The following is a 27,110-nucleotide window of genomic DNA, read 5'->3' as shown; positions in this document are numbered from 1 at the left end:
CTCTGACAGTTATTTCCATAGTCGCTCGAATTCCTTAGTAACTTTCCTTGTACTACCCGTCCAAGCTAAATTTACACGTAAGGCGGTGGCTTAAGGGAACGACCGTACTTGTTAATGCCTGTACTGCAGCTCCTATCAGCCACGGCTCGGACATTAACTTTATTTAATTGTTTATGCTAAAAGTAACGAAGGCCCACGAAATAGTACACAGTTCTTATCAACAGATGGCGCGCAGTCTCACAGTTATTCCCATGGTCTATAGAACGCCTCCAAATGCGCAGTACGATCTTCGGTCAACAGATGGCGCGAGGCACTGTTGACACTAAACAGTTATTGAAATAACTGCCAGAATCAGAGGAACGGTTATCGCAGTAACCGTTACTTCTCAGTAACCGGTTATTTCTATCAGTTACGTTATTTTTTGCCACCTCTAGTGTTTGTGACAGTGTGTGCTGGAGTAGGTCGGCGGGACTTTGTTTGTGTGTGGATGCATGTGATTGCGATTGAAGGTACGGAGGTATCCTATTTTGTGATTGGGGTAGACATGTTGTATGGTGATGATAAACAGCCATTACGCAAAGTTGCGGTTAGTTTCAGCTGTGGAAAGTGTTTTTCTGTCGATTTTTCATTAGCTGATGCATTAAACACATAATCGAGAATGTGCTGAATACTGATCATTTTTGCTAAGAACCTCAGATCAGCACATTTTTTCTTGAAACTAACTTGAACGGTATGTCCAGTTTACATGTTCTGGCGTTGAGCTTTAGCGATTATTGCAGTTTTTGCACTGACTGTTGGGTTTATATTTCAACCGGAAACCTTAGCAAATTTTCTACGAAATTAATGACACTAATGAATTGCGATTGGAGAAATATTAACTCATTGTAACAATTCTTATTGTGCATTAACCAACATTTGAGTTTCAAAGGCAAACTTGGAAGTAGAGTGGTAAAGCTTCCAATGTCGACGAGTGATATAAAATTTCGTTTCATGGACTGTTTTATTAAAATATAACAATGCAGATAGAGGATCCAATGAACAAATTGCCAAGATTGGTAGTGAGAGTTAGGAGCTGTTGTAGTTAATGTCAGTCCATTTTATATGGAGGAGCAATAATTTGTTTAAACTTGCATATTGTTTCAGATAAGAGTACTGTGTGGTTTTGTTTTTTTCGCTTTTATTGCAATTGATTACTGGGGGAATAATGTAGCCTATTTTACTTATCAATTGTGGTAATGGTACACTTAAGGTACCAATGAGTTTTGACCTAACAATTTGGAGGTGCTTATTTCTCTGTTGAATTGGGAGTTATTTCAGTATAATACTAAATCACCTTGCATTTGTTTAGAGATTTCTGTATTTGTGCCAGTTTGTGGGGGTGGAGAAAGTTCTGCAAAACGTTGAAACAGAGCTGATTGTGACACGTGTTAACCTCTCCAGTGTAACCAGCAAAGCAGAGTGTCATATTTGATCTATAACAATGTGATTTGTTGTTTACTTTGGGCATAACAGCTCGGGGGCCAATGCATTGCCTAGTTAGCAAATTCAGAAATCACCAAATGATGAAAGCAGTATTCTGATATTTTCTGTCTTTCAAGGATCTGTTTTTTCTTGCTTGCACAGCATGTGGAGTAATTCTAAGTTCATTAGCTGTCATTTCCTTATTAAAAAGTAATCTTCAGGCTTAGCAGGAATATACGAAAGTTTGTTAAGACCAAGTTTTGTAAAGATGGTTGTCTGAATGATGTAGGGTGCAATTCATTTGGCTACAGTTGGGTAATGACGCAAATGCTGTTGCGGGGAAAATGAGAAGTATCTTGAGGAACTGGATGTTTCTCAATACATGACATGGAAAATGTACTAAGCAGAGAAGTTTCCTGTTACCATGTTAATTGTTATTAGGACACAAGTGAGTGTAATTATCACTGTTCAACAGTACTAAGAAATTGACAAAGATTGCCTTTTGTGAAGTACTAGTCATGCAGAAAGTGTCATGTGGATTCTAATGGCAAGAGTGGCATTGTGACATCCCCACCTTCACCCCAATCTTTACATTTTTCTGAGTTGACGTGATACATGTACAGGAAGTGCCCCAGAATGCATGTTTGCTATTTATTATAATTTTTTTGAATTAACCTTCCAGACTGGTTTTTCGTTATTTCATTAATGTAGCCATTGGGCTGCGTTACATATCAGTTGCATTTGTTGTTGTTTTTGTTGTCTTCCATGAAAAATTTTGTTTGATGTAATTTCTCTCACTAATTTATTGTGTGCAAGTCATTTCATCTCTACATAAACATCAATTTAGACCTACTTACTGTCTTCAAACATTGGCCTCCGTTGAAAATTTTTACAGGATGTGAGTGAAATAAGAAGGGCATAAAAAGAGGTGTTCCTGGCAACAGGAAATGTACTAGTATTGTACGTCAATCTTAATTTGAGGCAGAAATTTCTACGAATGTAAGTTTAGAGCACAGCATTGTATGAAAGTGAATCATGGACTGTGAGAAAAGTGGAAAAGAAGAGAATCGTTTGACAAGAAATGATTGTCCACAGAATCTCAAGAGACAGGAGCCTGTGAAGAACTTTGATAAGAAGGGACAACATGATAGGACATGTTATGAGGCACCAAGTAACAATATCCACCGTACTCAAGGAGTGTAGAAGGTGAAACTGTAGGGGAAAACTGGGATTGTAATGTATCCAACAAATAATTGAGGATCAGACAATGTAAACTGCAGGTAGGAAAGTCAACAGTGTAGGAGAAGATAGATAGCTACTTTCCATAAAGGTAACACGAGATAACTACTTTCCATAAAGGTAACACACTAAGTTGCAGACATACGTAACTAAGAAACTTACACATAAGCTTTCGGCCTCAGCCTCCTGGCCCAAGCTGCTGGAGTTTGTGGTCGTGTGTGTGTGTGTGTGTGTGTGTGTGTGTGTGTGTCTTTGTCTTTTTGTTTGTTTGTTTTTGCCTGTCTGCAACTTACCATATTGTCTTGATGGTAAGTAGCAATCTATATTTTTCTACATTGTAAATAATTGAGGATTTTGGGTGAAAGAATCATCCTTAAGATGTTACATTACATTTTTCTGTTGCATGTTTTGAAAACTTACATTCTCTTTTTGTCTGAACTGTTTATTGTCCATTTTCCACTTACGTACAAGGTTACTGTCCAGACAATTGCCTTCAGAAAATACTTCAAAACACTTAATATTCAGCATTGAAATTCTCTGTTTGAGAAACACTTTCCTTGCTGTTGTAAATCTCCGTTTTATATCCCCTCTACTTTATTCTTCGTCAATAATTTGGTGCCTGTGTAGCACATCAGCTGTTTTTAGCGTCTTATTTACTAGTATAATTCTCTTAGCGAGATTCATTCCATTACCTTCCTTTTATCATAGTGTTTGTCTTATGTTTTCAGGACACTGTCAGTTTCATTCAGCTGCTCTTCAGAGTCATATGTCTTGTCTGAGAGAATTGTAATAGAATTGGGAAACCTCAAAGTATCTATTGCGCTCTCGGTACTTAATTCCCTTTCCCAGTTTCTCCTTGGTTACCATAGCAGCTTGCTCAGTGTACAGATGGTGTAACATCAGGAATGGGCTACAACCCTGTCTCACTCACATCTCAGCTACTGCTTCCAGTTCTTATCCTTCTACTCTTAGAACTGCTCCTGGTTTCTATAAATGTTGTTGATAGCCTTTCACATCCTATTTCATCCCTGCTACCTTCAAAGTTTCAAAGAGTGTAATGAAGTTAACTTTGTCAAGCTTTCTCTAAATCTACGCATTCTGTAAACATAGGTTTTTTATTTTCTTGGGTCAATCTTCTAAGGTAAGTCGTGGGGTCAGTACTGTCTGTGTTATTTACTAAATGGTTCAGTTACCACAAACCTTATTTTGCAATCACATTGGTGGCTTTGCTAACTCACAACCAAATTGTCACAGAATAACCAAGCCTACATGTAGTGCTACACTACAGGTCAGTCTGCTGGCACAACAAATTCATCATGTACTGGGGGCAGATTCCACATTATTCTGTGTTGTTCAACTGGTGCTGTGTCTGTTGTCAAATTTTGAACTAAGATCTCTGAGACCAATAGGCCTGCATTACCTTTCAGCATTTTACTGTGCCAAATAAAATAAGGTTGAAAATTGACAGCTGAAAGGTGGTTAATTTGACTTACTCTATGAACAGCCGAGTCACGCAACCAATCTCTAAAACGATTGGCATACAGACTGGTCAACAAAAACTCATAAAGTGATATGAGGTAGGATAGTCATTTTTTTCTGTGGGCAGAAAGTCCCCCCCCCCCCCCCCCCAAATTCTCTCTCTCTCTCTCTCTCTCTCTCTCTCTCTCTCTCTCTGTGTGTGTGTGTGTGTGTGTGTGTGTGTGTGTGTGTGTGAGAGAGAGAGAGAGAGAGAGGAGGGGAGGGGGGGGGGCGGCATGGTAACTCATGAGAACAGATACTGGTAGTGAAAAAAGCTGTAACTGAGGTGTCACAGGGTTTTACAAATCTTGTCAAGTAGCACCTGAAAATGGTCACGTGTCTTTTGTTGCGAAGGTGGGAGAGTGTAACAATTGTTTTACTTTTCTCTATTGTGATAGGTTAAAGTGAGATAGCGTTACTGTTTTTGCCTTGAAAGCTTTATAAATGTAATATTTTATTGTTAAAATAGTTTCTTTGTTATTTCTAATTCTTTGATATGGCGTCGTCCTTGTTATTTTCTAATTTGTTTAATGCAGGTCACTGTTGACTTCTTTTTCCAGAAACACAGGAATGTTTATTTTGTTGGCCTGCTCTTAGTCATTTGGGAGAGGTGTCCTAATTTTAGCCTGTGCTTTGCTGTCACTTCTGATATTTTATTTATGTTTTGGCAGATTTCATTATTTCTACCCACATTTCAAATCTTATAGTTCATTAAGCATTCATGTACATACTAGTATTCTTGGCATACTACTGTGGTATAGTGTTTTATTTTGTAACTCTGTAGATGCATTTCTTATTGTTGATATTTGTAGTTAAATCATATGGTCCTTCCATTTGATTAATTCTTACATATATTGCAATTTATCTTGTCATTCTACTGTATGGCCTCTGTAAGATACTTAAATTTTGTAACTAGTTCTATTTTACCAATTTGTTTTTCCATGCATTTTGGTATATATTTTTTTAATACCTGCCACAGATTAATTGTTTCAGCTGCAATTGTGTTATTGGTTGTTCTTTCCAGAAGAATTATTTTAGTAAATGGTTGTCATATTTTCTGATGCAACTTTGGCAGTGGGTTTTGAGAAAGGGTGGTTTAGACCTACTGATACTGGATGCAATTAAAAAATAAATAAATATGAAGTGTCATATGAATTATTCAAATCGGAGGCATAAATTCAAAAAGTTTGTTCAGTACATGGTCTAATAGCTATATGACTGAACAAAATATTCTCAGGGTTCCAGCAGTGTCAAGTGGTGGTACATTCATGAGCTAACTGAAAGTTACCAATTGCTAATGGCCCGGGAGCACTTGACTGAAAGCAAACCAAGCAAATACCTGAGGTAACGACCAAGGATCAGTTGACCAAAATCTTGTAAATGTATAAATGCTGGAAGCATTGTGTTTGTATTACTGTGATATGCATTCATCTCTTCTGAAGGACTGATGTATCCGGTTTGGAAACTACACAGGGCACATCAATTATTTTATTGCATTTGCTACTGCAGTGTTTAATTTCCAGTTGTTAGCATCATTGTTACCATTACTCTGCTGAATATACACTATCTGATCAAAAGTACTTGGAGAAATGCGTGGTAAACACTGTGCTATCTTACGATATTTTATTCACAACCAGTTTTGATCATTGATCATCTTCACAGTGGAAAAATATTGTGACGTCGTCACATGTAATACATGCTATTTAAACAGAAAAGATGGCACAGCTGACTTACAAACAGCAGAAAAATATACTTCATGCCATAATACCGGCTTAAGCAGGCACAAAAGATTGAAAAATGAAACCACCTAACAGCAGTAAGTGCACAGCACAATTACTCACACTCATTGTGCCTGAACAGTGGTGCTGTGCAGTTACTGCTGGCACTTGGTCCCAGAATGGGTCGGTCAGGAGAGCTTAGTGACATTGAACATAGGCAAGACCATGAATGGCATTCAAGTAGCATATCCATTAGGGACATTCCATCCCTTCCAAAGTTGCCCAGTGGACTGTTGATGATGATGTGATTGCGAAATGGAAACATGAAAGAACAACTCAATAAAGGCCAGGCAGGCCGCGTACTGATAGGCAGGGACTGTTTGTTGAGCATTGCTGGGGGGGGGGGGGGGGGGGGGGGGGTTGTAAAAAAGAAAGAAAAAAAGCCAACTAATGATACCAACAGAAGGGATCACTCTTGAGCTCTAAACAGCTGTCCACCTAGCACAGGGAATGTGCTTAGGGACGGAGTTGAGGAGGAGGTACAGTGGTTAAGCAGCTCCTTATACGTTTATGTAGTCGCTGCTAAGTGATGACGATAGCACTGGGCAGTGCATAAGTGAAATTGGATGATTTGGAGTGATGAATCACACTTTTGTGTATATGCAACAGTTTGATGGAAGGGTTTATGTTTGGCAGATGCCTGCAGAACATTACCTGCCATCATTTGTAATGCCAACAGTGAAGTATGGAGGAAGTGGTGTTAAGGTACGATACTTGCTTCCATGGTTAGTATGTGACCCCCTCATTGCACTTAAGAAAACACTAAATGCAGAAGGACATGAACACATTTTACAGCATTGTGTATTGCATAGAGTAGAGTAACAGTTTGGACCTGATGATTGTGCCAGCATGACAGTGTACCCATTCATAAAGCAGCGTCTGTGAAGTAATCGTTTGTTGACAATAACATTCCTAAAATGGAGTAGCCAGATCAGAGTCCCAACATGAGCCCATTGAAACACCTTTGGAAAGAGTTAGAATGTGGATTTGCTCTGGATGCCAACATCCAGCATCACTATCTGCTCTGGTTTCAGCTCTTAAGGAAGAATGAGCTGTCATTCCTCCACAGACTTTGACATCTAGTTGGAAGAGTGGAAGAGTCACCAATAGAATTCAAGCCATCACAAAGGTGATGGGTGGACACACTTCATATTAATGTTCACTATTAGGTATCTAGATATTTTTCATCATATATTGTAGACCTCCTTTAGAATTCTGTGCATTATGGTGTTTTACTATTCACATAAATGTTGCTCCTGTGTGATTTCTGATGTTAGCTAACCATCTTTTATTGGTTGGCTGCCTCTGCCACATTACAGTGGCCGAGGAACTCTGCTGAAAGCTCATAAATGTATAACCATATGATGTGGCTCAAGACCCAAAAAGATTTTATTCAATTCACAAGAACGTTTTTGTAATACACTATAAATAACAAGTATACAAAATGTTATTGCGACACATTTTTATTCTGTCAAAGAAAAACTTGCTCAAACTAATATTACATGTTGCATTGCATGTTTTGAAACCCCAGTATACAGAGATTGTCATAATCTGGACAACGTGTATGCATTCTTTCCAATACACTTATCACTTTTAGCTCTTTGTGCTATCTGCACACAGTTATCAGAATAGTTAAGGTGACTTCTTTCCCGAGTTGATACACAAGTTACTCGGGGCAAGACCTGGAGAAGCACAGTTTGTGGATATTTGTTTTGTGGTGCAGAAAACTTAACTATAGGAAACTGGACGAGGGTAGAAGTTTTCTTTCGCTTAAGTTATTTTTCTCCTGATGCAGCATAAAACCGTTGGTGATGATCACATGAAATGATTGAAAGAATAGTTTCCCACATCATTTGAATTGTAAGGTAGTAAGCTAGCATGTAATCCTATTTATTCATTTGTATGTCATTGTTGTCAAAATTTGTGTGCTCAGAGTTTTGCTTTGGGCTGATGGTGGGTCAATAGACATTAACAACTGTGCAACACAGAGGGGCACAATACAAAGTGCGCTTGTGAACTGTAGATAGTTCAGACTCAGGGGAAATAGGTAATACTACACTGCCAGAGACCTTTTGTGTATAATCTACGCAGTTCCCACCAAAAGACATCAAATGCAATGGAAGCTATGAATTTGAATCGTCAAAACAATTTTTTCAAATGATGTCAACTTAACTGTTAATGCTGGAGTCATAGGGATCTGTCAGAAATAGAAGATATTGGGTATCACATTTGACCCACTGAAATCAATCATATCACACATCTGTCAAACTGCAAACAAGTTGGGTGAGACTATTTTGTAACTATCACTCCCCATAACAGTGTCAGTATAGTCCAGGGTATTATCTTCCACCACAGCCTCCTTTTACAGACCGATGATGGGTTACATGCCAGTTTGGAGCAACAGGGTGTCCATTTTGCCTGTCATGTCCAGTGGGGATCAAAGGACAACACAGTTGATACAGGGACCCTCATCTTTGAAGGTGACTCGTTGCCTTAACAGGTCATGGAGATGACCTATCAGTGCAATGTGAAACCCTGTGTTCTGTCTGCTTTGCAGTGCTTCAAATGCATGAGATCTGGGCATGTCGCCCCATTGTAACGCCAACTCTGTCTATAGGGATTCTGGAAATCAGTTGCACACAAACACCCCTTGCTCCCCATCCCCCACACTCTTGTGTGATTTGTGGCAAGCACCATTCCCCCTGTTCACCAGCCTGCACCATCCTACAAAGAGAAGAGAAAATCTAGGAATAAGACTCTTGACCCCACCCCATGTACCAGGAGGTGTAGAAGAAATGTGATCATTTTCTACCTGTACATATGACGATTATGTTTGCTATAGCCACGACGATGTTGACTTCTCTGGTGACATTACCCTCCCCCTTTGTGCTTCTACATCAGACCCTTGGGGCCATTCTGCTACATCCATTGCCCAGGTGATGGGGGCTCTCCTCGTACTGTTTCCTGCACACCCACTTTGGGGGCGTTGGCTATCAACCCACCAGGGCATCAATCCCCAACCCCAAGCTGGGGAAGGAACACCATCCTGTGGCATATCTCATGAAGAAGAGATTCTTAGGGATACTGTCCTCCCAGGATACTACTGACCTGCAACCGGATACTAGCAGGTGGCTGAAGGAGGCACAGGTTGCTTGTTATTCCTCCTCTGTCACTGAAACAAGGGCAGACAAGACCTCTCAAACAGCAAACTCATCTAAGGAGAATAGAGACAAAAAGAAGACATTCAGTGTAGAGTTTCTGGTGGTCTCCTTTCTATCGGACCCCACATATTCCAACTCTATACTTGTGACAGAATTCCTGCTGGTCCCAGTGACACCGGAGCCCCCATACAACCTGCTTCAAAACTGATGTGTATTGATGCCATAACCTTGCAACTGGTGGCAGCAGGCAACCCTCAGACATGACCTGCTTTCTTGGTATCTTCACACTCCCTCAGGATACCGATAGTGTGAGCCTCCAATGGAACTGTAGCAGTTTTTCCTGTCATGTGTTCCCCTGCTTTCTGCATTGCCCTCCAGCAGACACTCATTTTGAGTGACTTCAACACCCACAACCCTTTGTGAGTGGAGCTATAACAACTGCCCACAGTAAAGCCATTGAAACTTTGCTCACAGAGCTCAATCTTCGTCTCCTGAATACCAGAGCCTCCACACACTTCATTGTGGCGTGTGAATCTTATTTGGCCATTGATCTTTCCAGCTGCAGCCCTCATCTTCTCCCCTTCATCCATTGCAGTGTACATGATGGCCAGTGTGACAGTGGTCATTTTCCAATTATCCTTTCTGTCCCTCAGCATCACTCACCTGGGTGTCCACCCAGATGGCTCTCAACAATGCTGACTGGGATGCCTTTGCCTCTGCCATCATCTTTAGCAACCTGTTGTGGAGATGTGCTGATGCAGCTTTCCAGAGCACAGCCACAGCCAGTCTAATGGCAGCAGACTTAGTGATCCCCTATTCCTTGGGATTCACCCATCAGAAGACAGTATCTTGGCAGGCCTCCGAAATCGATGTGGCCATTAGAGAGATTGCAGCCGGGTTCTCCAATACCATACATGACATCCATAGATAGTGTACTTCATTGCATGTAAATGGCTGCGTACCTGGGTCCCGACCTAATAAAACAAGAATAATGTTTAAACACTGGAATCTCCAGGTAGGAATGTAAACATGCAGGAAAAGATAGATTGCTACTTACTGTAAAGAAGATATGTTAAGCCGCTGACAGGCACAATTAAGACACACATACATAGAGCTTTCGACAGCAGCCCTCATCAGCAATACACAACCAGAGTTAAACAGTAAAAGGTAAAACTCAGTAGCTTACTAAAGGGAAAATCTACTAACAAAAGCATTATGTCGTGTCCATATGTGTGGCTAAAATAGTGTAGCACACGGCTTCTAATTTATAGTCAAACAGGAATTTCCCAAGAGGATCACAACCAGTGTCAAAATCTGAGACATCAATATGGAACATAGACAAACAGCAAATGAATGTATAATGCGAGAGTAATCCCAAAAGTAAGGTCTCCTTTTTTTAAAAAGTACATAGTCCTGTTTATTTCTACAATGGTTTGCATCAGTTTACAGCTTGAACATTTAGCTATTTTTTGACATAATCACAATTTCTGTCGATGCATTTTTGTAGACACTGTGGCAGTTTTTGTATGCCCACGTCATACCAGCTCGCCGCCATGCTGTTCAGAAAGTTATGAACCTCTTCTTTCGCCTCGTCGTCGGAGCTGAATTGCTTTCTGGTCAAATGTTCTTTTAACCTAGGGAGCAGGTGATAGTCACTGGACGCCAAGTCAGGACTATAGGGAGGGTGGGTGGGTGATTATGTTCCACTGAAACTGTTGCAGGAGAGAAACGGTTTGCCGAGCGATGTGTGGGCGAGCATTGTCATGGAGAATGTGTATGCCCTTGCTCAACATTCCTCTTCTCTGGTTCTGCATTGGCCGTTTGAGTTTTTCCGAGTCTCACAGTGTCTGTCAGCATTAATTGTGGTTCCAGTGATTCAACTCAGACGAGGAGGTGAAAGAAGAGTTTCATATCTTTCTGAACAGCATGACTGCGAGCTGGTATGACATGGGCATACAATAACTGCCACAGCATCTACAAAAATGCATTGACAGAAATGGTGATTATGTCGAAAAATAGCAAAATGTTCAAGCTGTAAACTAATGTAAACCATTGTAGAAATAAACAGGTCTATGTACTTATAAAAAAAATAGGAGACCTTACCCTTGGGATTACCCTCATAGTTACTCAAATATCAAGGGAGAAGCAGTGTCATCTGGTTTAGGCAATTGATCATTGTATAGAATAGCACAGAGTGTTTGACCAACAGATGGATAATTTAAGTAGTGGATTTTGGAAAGTGACTATAAAATTAAAAAAAAAATACATGTTATAAATTTTCAGCCATTGCAACTCATTAACATTCTTCAGTAACTAATAAACAATGTTGTGCAATGATGATGGGAAACGTCATCACAGCAGAGACAAAGTTTTATCTCAACTCCAATAAGCCATACAGCCGTGACAAAGAAATTCTGTTATACTATTTAACATAAAATCTCATATTTTACAGTAGGGATGAGAAGGGGTAATGTAACTTTTAAATATGAACCATATATAGTGATGTCAAAATAAAATGTGACAGTACAATTATCAAACAGTGGAAAGTCCGGGTTGTAATAGTCTTTTCATTGTGTGTAACTCATTGTATCACCTTCACCTTTTTCCCTCAGCTTTATTACTGTTCACCCTTTATAATAGTATCAGAGAGTAACACGCAACTGCAAAATTACCAAAAAATGCATAAAGCGTAATACACGTGCATAAGACCAGCCTGCAAGAATACTGGGAACTATATGTTGCTACTACTGGACTGCATACCCCTCCCTCGCAGGTTTGGGCAACGTTTCAATGCATCTGTGGACACCAGTTCCCCACTGGAGTACCTGGTGTTGCAACAAATGTTGTTGTCTACACTGACCCAGATGCTGTCGCTGAATGGTTTGCTCTGCAACTGAGAGTCATCAGTCAGCATTTCATGTCCTCAAATGGCAGGTGAAGTGAATTCAATTGCCTTTCAGTGCATGTTAGCTGGAGCCATATAATGCTCCGTTCAATAGTGGGACTTCTCAGTGCTCTAGCACTTTGCGTTGATGCAGCTCCAGGACCAGACCTCATCCAAAGTCAAACGCTCAAACACTTGTTGGTGGATTGCCAACATCACGTCCTTGCCATTTTAAACAATCTCTGAAGTGAGGGTGAGTCCCATCTCAATGATGAGAAAGCACAATTGTCTCAATACTGAAATTGAAATTGGGTAAACACTTCCTTGAAGTGGACTGCTATTACCCCGTTAGTCTCACTAATGTTATCTGCAAGTTGCCCGAACGTATGGTGAGGTAGCAGCTATATTAGTACCGTGAGTCTTGGGGGCTTTTGGCTCCATCCCAGGCCAGTTTTCACGAAGGCTGTTGTACTGCTGAAAATTTGGTGTGCCTGGAGTCTACTAAACGGTCAGCTTTTGCCTGACGTCAAGACCTTATCGCTGTCTCCTTTGACTTGCATGGGCTTTGGATACTGCTTGGTGTCATCACACTGTTGTTACTCTACATGTATGGATTGTCCGGGGTCCTCTACCGATTTATGTTCGGAACTTCTTGTCACACCATATGTTCTACTTTTAAGTTGGTGCTTCACACAGTAACACAGTTTCTGGTTGCTGTCATGGTCTAGCTGCAGCTGAGGGGTCTACAGTATCACCCTCCCTGCATACTGATGATTTTTGCACACATTTCCATCATCGTCAGACTGTCTATCCACCATTCTACCTCAATGACCAGTTCCGCAATGTGATGGAGTCTTATTGCGACTGGTCTTTGATGTCCTGTCAACGTGGCTTTCCGATCTTCGCCAACTTAAGTGACATACTGGTCACACATTAATACTCTTCGTATCTTCAGTAACAACTGCTGGGGTGCAGAGTGCTCTACACTTTTGCAGCTTTACGAAGCTTTGTTCCTGTTCCATTGTGATTATGGGAGTCTGGCATATGGTTCAGCATTGAGGATGCTGGACCCAATACCCATTGTGGGGTCCGACTTGCGACAGGTGCCTTTTGGACTAGCCCTGTAAACGGCTTACTTTGCAGAGTCTGGGTATCAACAACTGCTGCTCAACTATACAATACACATTCACTGCTCCCTTGAGCATCCAAACTACCATGTCCTTTATTCTTTTAGGGAGATCTATTCCCCATGGTGGCAGCCCAGGACCAGAGTCAAGGTTACAGTCCACATATGGTGTCTCTGCTTTGAACTCCAGCTTTCCCCACTGTCACTTTTGTCAGGGAGCAATTACATATGCCTACATGGTATGTACCTCATCCTTGGATCTGTCTCTACCTATCCTTTGCGCTGAATGATCCTGTTGACCCCATGATTTTTTGCTACCTGCTCCTGGTTGCCCTTGAAGCAGTTCTTGGTGCAGAAGTTACATACACTCTATGGTCCCCCCTGCGGGTCCGGGGATTAGAATAGGCCCGAGGTATTCCTGCCTGTCGTAAGAGGCGACTAAAAGGAGTCCCTCCCCCTCGAGGGGGTAGTTAGCGCCTGCGTCCGGAGACGGACGGTTCCACGACCTCTATTTGCGGTCATTTTGCTTTTTCACTTCTCGTTTCTTCCTTCCTTTGGTTGGTTCCTTTCTTTGCTCTTCTCCACCTCACTGTCTTCCTTACTCTTTCCCTTGCCTTCTTCTCCTTGCCTTCTTCTCCTTGCCTTCTTCTCCTTGCCTTCTCATTGCCTTCTTCTCCTTGGCTTCTCTGGTCTCCACCTCGGCGTTTGAGACAGTCTGTCCTCTCTCTCCCTCTCTCTCTTATTTTTCCTCTTCTTCCTTCCTCCCTGTGCGCGCCTGAAGGCCGACCCACGCGTTCGCACGCGTAGCCGGTGACGGGGTAACGCGTAATTCCCCGCCCTGGGTAGACATGTAAGGCACGCACGTACCCCCTGGTAAAGGCCAGGCCCAGGGAGGGGTGATTGCCTGAGCTGATACCTTCTGACCATGCCGATTGGTCCCTCCGTCTGTTTCTTGAGAGGTGTGACCTGAGGTGTAAACATTCACCTAAGGCGGGAGTGCCCTCTGAGAGGGTCCCCACAAGGAAGGAGCGCGCCATCGGAGACGCTGGCAATCATGGGGGATTCCTCCGCAATGGATTTCACTCCATCTCTCTCGACTTCTGCCCAAAAACGGAAACTTGACCAGCCTCCAGTGACAAAAGTACTACCGCCTGCCGCACAGTTCCTCATAGTTTCTCGATCTGAGGACGGAAAGGATTTTTCCTCTGTCAACCCTTTCGTTATCCAGAAGGGCGTAGATGCCATAGCCGGATCTGTCAAATCTTGTACCAGGTTGCGTAACTGTACCTTATTACTAGAAACTGAGAGCGCCTTTCAGGCACAAAAACTGCTTCGGACCACACTCCTGTACACGTTCCCTGTCCGGGTGGAGGCTCACCGAACTTTGAATTCGTCTCGTGGTGTGGTCTATACTAGATCCCTCGACAGATTGACTGACGAGGAGATTCAATCTTTCCTCGCTGAGCAGGGCGTGACGGCTGTCCATAGGGTCATGAAAAAGGTCAACAATGACCTTGTACCGACCCGGACACTTTTCTTGACCTTTGATAGTGTTAAGCTGCCATCGCGCATCAAGGCGGGCTATGAGGTTATTTCTGTTCGCCCCTATGTCCCGACACCTACGCGCTGCTACCAGTGTCAGCGTTTCAATCACACTCGACAGTCTTGTTCCAATGCGGCTAAATGTGTCACTTGTGGCAGGGATGCCCATGAGGGTGACTGTCCACCTCCGTCTCCTCGTTGTGTGAACTGTCAGGGTGACCATGCCGCATCCTCCCGCGACTGTCCTGTCTATCCAAGAAATTCGGGTCAAAGAGAAAGTGTCCACCTCGGCTGCTCGCAAGCTATTGGCTAGTAGGAAGCCCACGCTGCTCCCAGCGGGGAAATACAGTACTGTCCTCGCCTCTCCTCGGACTACCAGGGAGGTGGCAACCCAGACATGCGATCTGACCTTCAGCACCACGGTCGTCCGTTCGGCCAGTGCTAAGATCGTGCGGTCGACGTCTCCTCTTCCTCCCATCACCCCACAGACACCAGCCCCTTCATCAGCTTCTGCTAAGACGAAGACCCAGAAGTCAGATGCACAGGCCTTCAAGAAGGAACCGTCCCGTGCAGACTTCCTACGTACCTCGACCTCCCAGCCTTCGACCGGTACTTCCACCAAACGACCTTCCAAGAAGGCTCATAGGAAGCACAGTTCTCCTTCTCCGCCACGGCGCATTTCTTCTCCTGCGCCACCCAGCGGTTGCCGCCCCAGGCCGTCATCCATTTCGCCTGGCCGCACCGCTGGTAGCCGAACATCTGGCCGTTCATCGGCGGAGGAAGCTCCCCCTCTCGGCCATCTTACCAAGATGGCCGATGAACCTATAGACCCAATGGACGATGACTGTCCGCCTACTGATAGCGGTGGCAGTGCTCGCTCGAAGCCAGGCCCTCAGTGGCCTTCGAGGTGACCCCTTCTTTCATCTTCCTTTCCTTCTTACGATGGCACTTATTCACTGGAATATTCGCAGCATTCGCTCCAACCGAGAGGACTTGAAGTTGCTGCTCCGCTTGCACCGTCCGCTCGTTGTAGCCCTCCAGGAAACGAAGCTACGCCCAAGCGATCAAATTGCCTTGGCACACTACACCTCTGTGCGTTTTGACCTACCCCCTGTGGTAGGTATTCTGGCACATGGAGGGGTTATGTTGCTGGTCCGGGATGATATTTACTACGATCCCATCACATTGCACACCGGCCTGCAGGCAGTTGCTATCCGCATTACTCTCCCCACTTTTACATTTTCCATTTGTGCCGTTTACACTCCATCGTCATCTGCCGTTACCAGGGCAGACATGATGCAGCTTATTGCTCAGCTACCTGCCCCATTTTTGTTAACTGGAGACTTCAATGCCCACCATCCACTTTGGGGCTCTCCGGCATCCTGCCCGAGGGGCTCCCTGTTAGCAGACCTTTTCAACCAGCTCAATCTTGTCTGCCTTAATACTGGTACCCCTACTTTTCTTTCGGACACATCTCACACCTATTCCCATTTAGACCTCTCTATATGTACTACCCAACTTGCACGCCGGTTTGAGTGGTATGCACTTTCTGATACATATTCGAGCGACCACTTCCAGTGTGTTATCCATCTCCTGCAGCATACCCCCTCCCCGTGCTCATCTAGTTGGAACATCTCCAAAGCAGACTGGGGGCTCTTCTCTTCCAGGGCGACCTTTCAGGATCAAACCTTCACAAGCTGCGATCGTCAGGTCGCACACCTCACGGAAGTCATTCTCACTGCCGCTGAATATTCCATCCCTCACCCTACTTCTTCTCCACGTCGCGTACCGGTCCCCTGGTGGACCGCAGCATGTAGAGACGCTTTACGTGCTCGTCGACGTGCTTTACACACCTTTAAACGCCACCCTACAGTGGCGAATTGTATCACTTATAAACGATTACGTGCACAGTGTCGTCGTATTATTAAAGAAAGCTAGCTGGGCTGCTTTCACAAGCACCTTCAACAGTTTTACTCCTTCTTCTGTTGTCTGGGGTAGCCTGCGCCGGCTGTCTGGCATTAAGGTCCACTCACCAGATTCTGGCTTGATGGTCGCGAATGACGTCCTTGTGGCCCCGGAGGATGTCTCCAATGCCTTCGGCCGCTTTTTCGCAGAGGTTTCGAGCTCCGCTCATTACCACCCTGCCTTCCTCCCCCACAAACAGGCAGAGGAGGCTAGGCCACCTAACTTCCGCTCCTCGAATCGTGAAAGCTATAATGCCCCATTCACCATGCGGGAACTCGAAAACGCACTTGCCCGGTCACGGTCCTCCGCTCCAGGGCCTGATTCTATTCATATTCAGATGCTGAAGAACCTTTCTCCTGCGGGTAAAGGTTTTCTTCTTCGTACTTACAATCGCATCTGGACTGAGGGACATGTTCCCGCATGCTGGCGCGAGTCTATTGTCGTCCCGATTCCTAAGCCGGGGAAGGACAAGCACTTGCCTTCCAGTTATTGACCCATCTCACTTACCAGCTGTGTCTGTTAAGTGATGGAGTGAATGGTTAACTCTCGTTTGGTTTGGCTGCTCGAGTCTCGACGCCTACTTACCAATGTACAATGTGGATTTCGTAGGCGCAGCTCTGCTGTTGACCATCTGGTTACCTTGTCGACCTTCATTATGAATAACTTCTCGCGGAAGCTCCCGACCGCGGCTGTGTTCTTTGATTTGGAGAAGGCTTACGACACCTGTTGGAGGGCGGGCATTCTCCACACCATGCATACATGGGGTCTTCGCGGTCGCCTCCCTCTTTTTATTCGTTCCTTTTTAATGGATCGACAGTTCAGGGTACGTGTGGGTTCTGTCCTGTCAGACACCTTTCACCAGGAGAATGGGGTGCCACAGGGCTCAGTTATGAGCGTCGCTCTCTTCGCCATAGCGATCAATCCAATAATGGATTGCCTCCCAGCTGATGTATCAGGCTCCCTTTTCGTGGACGATTTTACCATCTATTGCAGCGCGCAGCGTACGCGTGTCCTGGAGCGTTGTCTTCAGCGTTCTCTTGACCGTCTTTACCCCTGAAGTGTCGCCAATGGCTTCCGTTTTTCTGCCGAGAAGACGGTCTGTATTAACTTCTGGCGCTACAAAGAGTTTCTCCCACCGTCCTTACGACTCGGTCCCGTTGCTCTCCCATTCGTGGAGACAACAAAATTTTTTGGTCTTACATTTGACAGGAAACTTAGCTGGTCTCCACATGTATCATATTTGGCTGCCCGTTGTACCCGTTCTTTAAATATCCTCCGTGTTCTCAGTGGTATGTTGTGAGGAGCAGATCGAACCGTCCTACTTCGTCTATATCGGTCGATCGTCCGCTCCAAGCTGGATTATGGGAGCTTCGTATACTCCTGTGCACGGCCATCCATCTTACGCCGCCTCAACTCCATACAACATCGGGGTTTACGACTTGCGATCGGAGCGTTTTATACTAGTCCCGTAGAGAGTCTTCATGCTGACGCTGGCGAATTGCCACTCACCTACCGGCGCGATATACTGCTTTGTTCGGTATGCCTGTCGGCTACTGTCAATGCCCGACCACCCGTCTTATCGTTCCTTTTTTGATGACTCTCTCGACCGTCAATACGGGTTGTATGTGTCTGCCCTGCTACCCTCTGGATTTCGCTTTCGTCGCCTCCTTCAACACCTTAATTTTTCACTCCCTGCAACCTTTCGAGTGGGTGAGAGCCACACGCCACCTTGGCTCCAGGCTCGGGTTAGCGTTCACCTTGACCTCAGCTCGCTCCCAAAAGAGGTTACCCCCGGTTCAGTCTACCACTCCCGTTTTGTCGAACTTCGTTCGAAGTTCATTAATATGACCTTCATTTATACAGATGGCTCAAAGACCAATGACGGGGTCGGGTGTTCCTTTATTGTCGGGGCACAAAGTTTCAACTACCGGCTCCATGGCCATTGTTCGGTCTTCACAGCTGAGCTCTTTGCCCTCTACCAGGCTATTCTTTACATCTGCCGCCACCAACATTCTGCTTATGTCATCTGCTCCGATTCCCTGAGCGCCATCCAGAGCCTCAGTGATCCGTATCCGGTTCACCCTTTCGTGCACCGGATCCAACACTCTCTTCAGCAGCTGGTGGACGTCGGTTCTCCGGTTAGCTTTATGTGGGTTCCTGGCCATGTCGGTATCCCTGGGAACGAAGCTGCAGATGCCGCGGCCAAGGCTGCGGTCCTCCAGCCTCGGACAGCTTCTTGTTGTGTCCCTTCGTCGGATTGTAGCAGGGTAATTTGTCGGCGCATTTTATCGCTGTGGCATGCCGATTGGGCTGCACTTACGGACAAGCTTCGGGCCTTGAAACCTCTTCCCGCAGCTTGAACGTCCTCCTCCCACCCTTCTCGGCGGGAGTAGGTCGTTTTGGCCCGGTTACGAATTGGACACTGCCGGTTCAGCCATCGCCATCTGCTGACGGCTGCGCCGGCGCCGTTCTGCCCATGTGGGCAATTGCTGATGGTCCGCCACATTTTAACGTCCTGTCCGGATTTTAACACACTGCGTTTTGATCTTGGCCTGCCATGTACTCTAGATGCTATTTTAGCGGATGACCCACGAGCAGCTGCTCGCGTTCTTCGTTTTATCAACTTGGCAAATCTCTCTAAGGACATTTGATTATGCTGTTTTTTTAATCCTATGCCTGTCAGTCTGTCTTTTATCGTGTTTTCCCTTTTAGTTGTTGTTTTAAACTTGTGCCTCGCGGTGCATTCTTAATGTAGTCTGGGCGCTAATGACCATTGAAGTTGTGCGCCCTAAAACCACAAAAAAAAAAAAAAACCACTCTATGGTCAATGGACAAACTGGTTTTGCCCATACAATTTTGAGGTACAGTGAAGTATGCTCCTTGCCGAATGGATGCAGTGTATTCACTGCTGAATTGGTGGGCATCACTTGAGCCCACAGTCACATTCGTTCTTGCACTGGTGAGACGTTCTTAATCGATGGTGATTCCCTGAATATTCTTCAGGCTCTCAACTAGTGCTACCCCTACACCCACTGGTTGTGACTATCCATGATCTCTCCTTACTGACCTCCATCAAGCTAGATGGTTGGTCATCTTTGTCTGGACTCCATGTCATGGAGGGGTTCGAGTGAATGAACATGTTGATCGACTGGCTGGGTTGGCTACCAGGCTGCTGACTTTGGCAATGGGGTTACCGGAACTGGACATTCTGTCAGCTCTACACTGCCAATTGTTGGTGGGTTGGAACATGGATTGGTGTGCTCCTGTTTCTTCGAACAAATTGCAAGCAATAAAGGAGTCTACAACATGTAGCAGTCATTAATTTGTGCTTCTTGTGGGGGATTATACCGTTCTTTGCCTACTTTACACTGACCACACTTGGCTGACCCATGGCCACATCCTACGATGTGAGGATCCACCCCATTGTCAGTGTGGTACCTGTGTGATGATGGCTCACCTATTACTGGATTACCCCAATTTGACTCCCTATTGATGGAAACTTAAACTTGCTGATACACTGCCTCTGTACTAACAGAGAACGCCAAAGCGCTTGATCTGATTTTACTCTTATCTCATTGCATAATGTGATGTGAATGTCTGGCTGCTTTCTGGGTTGAGCAGCTCACCCTCTTTATCCTCTCTCACTTCTATTTGCTTCTGTCTCTTGGTTTGATCAATTCTTGGTTACAGTCAGGTTCATCTGGATTTGTCATCTACGTCTTTCCTCTGTGGAGACTCTTCCAGCGTGATGCATATAGGATGGTGGGACTAATGACCTCATTGTGTTGTCCCTTTAACCCCATCAATCCAATCCAATCCAACAACCAATCAGGCAATAAGCTTGACCAAACCTACTGTACTGTTCGTTATTGTCATATACTCGGTACCACAGTCAGTTGCGGATGACAGTTTAGGTCAGTAATATAACAGTGTGATTCATTTTCCTTGTTTGTATTATATTTCTGTCTGGCGTGATTATTTTATGAGACAATGTCTGAAACTAGATGCTGAAGCGTCTATGAAATTCATAAAAAACATTACCATCCTACTAAGCAGATGCAATACTGCTTGAAACTACATAGCCCATTAAAATTGTTTGCCAGACTGAGGCTCGATCTTGGGACCTTTGCCTTTTGAGGGAGAGTGCTTTGCTGACTGAGCTACCCAAGTATGACTCACAACCGACCCTCACAGCTTTACTTCCGCCAGTACCCCACTTCCTACGTTTCAACTTCACAGAAACTCTCCTGCAGTCCTTGCAAGACTAGCACTCCTGAAAGAAAGGATGTTGTGGAGACATGGCTTAGCCACAGCTTGGGGATGTTTCCAGAATGAAATTTTTCACTCTGCAATGGAGTGTACACTTATATGAAACTTCCTGCCAAGGGTCCCGAGTTAGTTTCAGTCCAGCACACAGTTTTAATCTGCCAGGAAGTTTCATATTGGTGCACACTCTGATTCTGAGTGAAAATCTCATTCTGGGCCAACACTGCTCATTAACAGGTAGCGTGTGAACATGTCCAGAATTAAAGTGCACAGTTGTTGTTGCCGGAACTGTATGGTGTGTCCTGTCCAAGTCAAACTCTTCACGTTTGGTCTTCCATACTCAACTGTCAGTTATTCTGATTGAGGTATAGACACTGTTCTGTTGGAGGTGGTATGCGCTTAGCATCATCTGAAATTTGTTCTGACTTACCCAGCCAGTAGTAGGGGGCCTACAATTTCGTGTCGACTCTAAATCGTGGAGGACCTTGCAATTTTTTTTGTTAAGAAACACTGCCAGTGGGGAAAGAGGCGATAAGTGATAGACAAGAATCCTAGGACTAACCATCCATTGAACCCCAGAACTTTGAACTTACCAGTAAGTCACCGTTGATCACAAACTTTTTTGTATGGAAATTGTTGTACAAGATCATTTCTAAAAGAATTTGTTGATTTCTGAATTTTTGTACGAATTCAAGTCTAGTCATGTGAGAAGAGTCCTCATGAGAAAATGTTCCCATTTGGATCCCATAGCCAACAGTGACCAAATCCTGTTTAAATCATTGGAATGGAGACAATTTAACTACTCCAGTGTAGATGTTGAAACTCACAATATTGGGTTAGATACTACAGTTGTTTTCGTTTGGAAATTACATTGGTTCTGGTCCATGCTACATCCTTATAAGATAGAATCATTTCAGAGTTTTGAGAAATCTAAGAAGTGGAGCGGAGAAACAGGTAACTCTTTTATATTAAGATCTGTTTCTGTGATATTTCCCAAGAATGTTTGTGTTGACTTTATGCACCAAGATAGAATATTCTATATTGTAGACAATTTTTTTCTATATCTGAAAACATGCTCCAATCAGGTTGTATAAAGAATTCATTATATTGAAGTTGGGCTAATCTGCATACTGTTTTTATTATTCTTATGTTTATAGTGTTCTACACTTATAGTGCAGTAGGAGGAAGAATGTTGATAATCTGTAGGGAATGCTATAGGTGTCATTAAATATGACTTGATTTTTACTTTTGCTGAATGAGTTACCATTAGCAGGACAGCTATTGCCCCTAAACAATGGTACATTTGTTATTATGTGAATAGCCCTCTGCTCAGTGTATGTGTTACACTTAAAAGCCATTGGACTTATGTGAAAGCTATACCCATAATCCACCACTGTGTAATATTTTATTAATTAGCCCAGATTGCTGTTTATCTTGGCAAAAACACACACACACACACACACACACACACACACACACACACACACACACGGGAGGACGGGAGGGGGGGGGGGGGGAGAGAGAGAGAGAGAGAGAGAGAGAGAGAGAGTGTGTCAATGAAACACTCAAGAATATGTTGTCATTGTAATACAGTTTTGCAACTCCATGCTGAGGTCCATTTAAAATTACTTGATAGTTGACATCTGTCACGTGCCGCTACAGTGTTACCATGTCGGCCACTGCTTGCCACTCAGTTATAGGGAACACACAAACACTGCTAGTCAGTTCACAAATGCTGTTAATGCGTTACTGGAGCAATGTGGGAAGTGGCCACCACAAGGTATGTCAGAAATGCAAGACATGCTCTGTCAACAGCTGATTTTTAAGTGACCAGTGACTGAACTGTGGCAAAAGATGTATTTTGTATCCTAAGCTAAGCACAACCTCGTGATGTAATATGTCCGAGATAGCAGTGGTCAGCAATCTGCGACAGAACTAAAATAGATTGCTTTGTTCACGGCTATTAAAGCTAACCTCTACGAGCAAACCAAAGACAGAAAATTTCAGGTTTGGCACTAAAAGCAAACTAATTTCTTGCTATCGTTGGTTATCTGAAACTATCCTCTCACTGGCTACATGAGCTCCCGTGTTACCAACCAAAGTGCAATCTTTGTTGGCACTTGATTACAGACAATACAGGCATATCCAGACATAAAAAGGGTTACTGGTAGATGTATAAGAGCAAGTAAAGTTGATAAGATGATGAAAATGATGCAACAAACCAGTTAATTGAATAAAAATGATAGTCAAACTCTTTTAATTAGATTCAGAAATAAAAAAGTCCAGTGTATAAGAGGAGGTTCGAAACTATGACCTTCAGTACAGCAGATTATTATGCATACCATTGTGCTAAAGTATAACATTGATGCAACTTGTTTCATCTTTGACTGCAATCATTCAGTTGCAATGATGAATTGAAGCTATGAAAAACTCAGCCTCACACAATGTCATGTGGAACTCATTTAATATGAGCTTATCTCTGTGATACTAATAACTGCATATGTTACGCTGAATCCCATCTTGTGCAGAAGTATCCAGTAGTGTTAAGTTAAATGCTGTGTATGGAATGCATATATTTCATTAACATCTTGTGTGTGTGTGTGTGTGTGTGTGTGTGTGTGTGTGTGTGTGTGTGTGTGTATATGGGGGGGGGGGGGGGGGGTTGGTTATCATGTATGATGAAATAAAAGTGCAATACCCATGATTCTGGATGCACACACATAAAGAAAGAGTGTCGGACAAGGAAATGCAGGTGAACAGACATATTGTTGTGGCAGTTTGGCAACAGTGGATGGTTCAGGCATGACGCTGAGTGCTCTGATTGGAGGAAACCAGCTCCAACATGTGAAGTGTCAACTATCAAGTAATTTTAAACAGATTATGTTTACCTACTTGTCAGGAAATAACATTGATCAGTTTTGAAGAGCTCTGTATGTACCATTTTCAAATGGCCACAGTATTATTAATGATAACAGATAGAATTCTAGGCCCATTGACAACTTGTGAAACTATTTGTTGTTTGATTGCTAACCCACACCAGACTGTGTGGCAGAAAATCTTTCACCAGTTGTTTCTTGGAATTACACTAGACTTTTGCTAAACTGGCCCTCAGTAGTCCGGCTTCTCAGTAATCCAGCACACACCCAAAAACATGTGCACAATGAATTATCATTTGCGACAATGCTTAGTTAAACAATGCTTTATATACTGTATTTGAAATTGTAGCTTTCTTTACAGTTCGGAATCATCTTTTAAAAGGAAACCCGTTACGCTAGACCTCATGCAGAAAGTCGAAATTTTAGGTAAGTTAAATAGAGTTCTTTGCAGAAAGCCATTGCTTCTGAGTTCAATGTTGGACGAGCAGCTATTTATGACATCAAAAAGAAGGATGATGATATTAGACAGTACTCAAGACAAATGGATTGTGAGTTGGGAAAACGGAAGGTTATGTTAAGGAGTGAGAATGAAGAACTGGACGTAGCTGTTTATAGATGGTTCATGCGACAGTGCAGTAAAGGAATTCCAGTCAGTGGCTCGATTATAAAGGAAAAAGCAACTGCATTTAACAAACAACTTGGCGGTAGTAATGTGTTTGCAGGGAGTGAAGGATGGCTATCAAATTGGAGAAAACATGGCATTCGGCAGCTGACAGTCACCGGGAAAGTCACTCAGCTGATGATAAGGATGCTGACGAGTTTGTAAGCAAGATACGGAAGATAATAGAGGAAGAAGATTTAACTGCTGTTGCCTTGTATAATGCTGATGAAACAGGACTCTTTTACAAGATGCTTCCTTCAAAAACATTAGCTGCTAAGAACGAGAAGGGAGCTCATGGTTACAAGTAACAGAAACAGCGCGCAACATTAATGGCGTGTTGTAATGCAAATGGGAGTCATAAACTACCGCCTATGTTGATTGGAAAATCCAAACATCCACATTGTTTTCAGCACACTGACATAAATACTCTATCAGTGCAGTATTGCGCTCATAAGAAAGTATGGATGGACAGACAAATATTCTCTCGGTGGTTCCATGAAACGTTTGTACCAGCAGTGGGAAAAGAGCTAAAGAAGAAAAAGCTTCCACTGAAAGCTATCCTTATAACTGACAATGCTCCCAGTCATCCTTCAGATGTTTTTCTAAAGTCCAATGGTATACAAGTACTCGTTCTCCCACCCAATGTGACAGCCCTAATTCAGCCCATGGACTAGGGAATTTTTGAATCAATTAAACGTCATCATCAGCATTCACTTCTTGTCTCCTTGCTGAACGAAAGTGAAAATGACTATCGAGACTATGCTAAAGGCGTGGAAAGCAAGTAACATACGTGATGTTGTTTTCCAAGCAGCCAAAGCATTGGATAGAATGGAGAGGGCTACCATAATGAAGAGCTGGAGAAAATTGTTGCCATTCTTTGATGCTGAGTTTGATCCAGTAGTGAGTGACAGCAATGAGCCAGTCAATTCGGAATTATCAATTACTTTGTATACTGACATGTTCTACAACCTTCCAAGAGAAGAAGAAATTGATGATGAAGGTGCTACTAAGTGGCTGAATGAGGAAAACTGCGATACGGACCAAACTTTAACAGATGAAGAAATAATCAAATGTGTGCGAAAAAGTAATGATGTAAGTGATGAAGAGGACACAGGTGGCGAGAGCATGATTTCTCACACTGCTGGTGCTGAATCTGCCGAGGTCTTCCTGGAGAACATTGTGTAACCACCAGATACATGCAGTACCAATGTAATGCTTGTAAAGCAGTTGCATGATAAAGCATGCCACCGTCGCATATCATCATTGCGACAGTTAAAAATTGGGGACATGTTTCATAGTGAGTGATATGAGTGTAGAATTGCATACAGTATACGCTCAAGCACTGAGTTTACCTTGGAAATTAATGTATTTTTGGATTTAATAAAGTATATCCTCTGTTTTAAAATTGTATCCTTCGATGTAAGAAAGTACAGTACACTACATCCCCATTGTTTTCAAAACAAATAAAAAACAGAATAAATGAATAAAATAAATTTCAGACACTCAATAATCCAGCACTTCCGCTAATCCAGCACCTGTATGTGCCAGGAATGGCCAGATTAGCCAGAATCTAGTGTACTTATTTGTGCCACCGTTAGATTTCAATTTTGTCGTTATGTTGTATGTTACAGATTTATGGTGCTTCTGAAATGGAGAAAATTGTCTTAAACATGCAGCCACCTTCCACTTTGGCAAAACTGCATCAATCTCCTCAAACCATGTGAGTAATATAATGCGTGTTTATTGAGCTTTTAAGGACATCAGCATTTAATGTGGAGGTGGTTATGTAACCTGCTCCCCTTCCCCTCTCTACTCATAGGCATGGTTAATCTTAAAATTCTTACATTTCAGTCCTTTTCTAAGTAATCTATTACCATGTTTGTGTCGAGTGAGTTGCTCCTCACTGAATCATGTTTCAAGTTCTGATAAATAAATGATAATATAATGATTTTTCAGGCACAATGAAATATTAGCTAATTAGTCTTTAAATTAAAATTTCAAGTGTTCTCTTCCGTGTTAACATTGCAGCACTGTAGAGCTGAGTAATGGTTGTTGGAAGTTCTTTAGTTTTTCTTCTTGTTGTAATTGACTGTATTGGTTTAACCCAGACCATTGAAATGTATATTACTGAAAAGTGTTTTCGTTATGATGTGTTATTTGGACACTATATTGTGACAGTCGGCCATGGCAGGAACAAATTCGAACTTGAATGACTTGACGGGAGAAAGCTGAGGGTAGCAACAAGCGTTGCCTCTCTCTCAAGAGGGCTGATAGTGTATGACCATGTTCTGTGCTCCTGCAAAAGCAGAACTGACGTATTGCTTACAGAGATTGTCAGTCCCTTGTGGTGTAATGAGGGTTGTATTTGTACCCCATCGTGGACATTTCAAAATAAGAAAACAAGAAGAAGTGCACAACACAGAGTGGAATGCATACAAGGCTGGTTTAATAGTCTGATAAAACAGAAAAGGAAAAAAAATGTTTCTTTTGTAAACAACTCGCCTTATTTGTCAACAGTGTCTCCTATGGGGGTTATGCACTTGGTCATGTGATCCTCCACCCTTTCACACAGTTGGAAAAATAGGTTCTGTCAGACTCAGCAAAATACTCATTGACTGCAGTGACCACTTCCT

At 43.2% G+C, this 27,110-nt stretch overlaps 1 protein-coding gene across 3 annotated transcripts in view; it reads left to right on the top strand.

Moving 5' to 3' along the window:
- The first annotated feature begins 433 nt into the window (after positions 1 to 433).
- Positions 434 to 27,110, top strand: part of LOC124595620 (enhancer of mRNA-decapping protein 4) — a 155,943-nt gene continuing 129,266 nt past the window's right edge. The window contains exons 1-2 of one of the 3 annotated variants that reach the window (XM_047134440.1): positions 434 to 509; positions 26,109 to 26,197. In XM_047134440.1, coding sequence (XP_046990396.1) covers positions 26,127 to 26,197 — 71 coding nt within the window. In that variant the 5' untranslated portion in view covers positions 434 to 509; positions 26,109 to 26,126. Of the gene's footprint in view, positions 510 to 572; positions 683 to 707; positions 731 to 26,107; positions 26,198 to 27,110 lie in introns of those variants that run through there. The other 2 variants (XM_047134441.1, XM_047134442.1) reach the window with 2 other exon arrangements.

Source organism: Schistocerca americana, chromosome 2 (assembly GCF_021461395.2).
Source record: "Schistocerca americana isolate TAMUIC-IGC-003095 chromosome 2, iqSchAmer2.1, whole genome shotgun sequence".
NCBI classification, from domain to species: Eukaryota; Metazoa; Arthropoda; class Insecta; order Orthoptera; family Acrididae; genus Schistocerca; species Schistocerca americana.
Note: the sequence above shows the minus strand (reverse complement) of the source record. Positions and strands in the feature narration are given on the sequence as shown.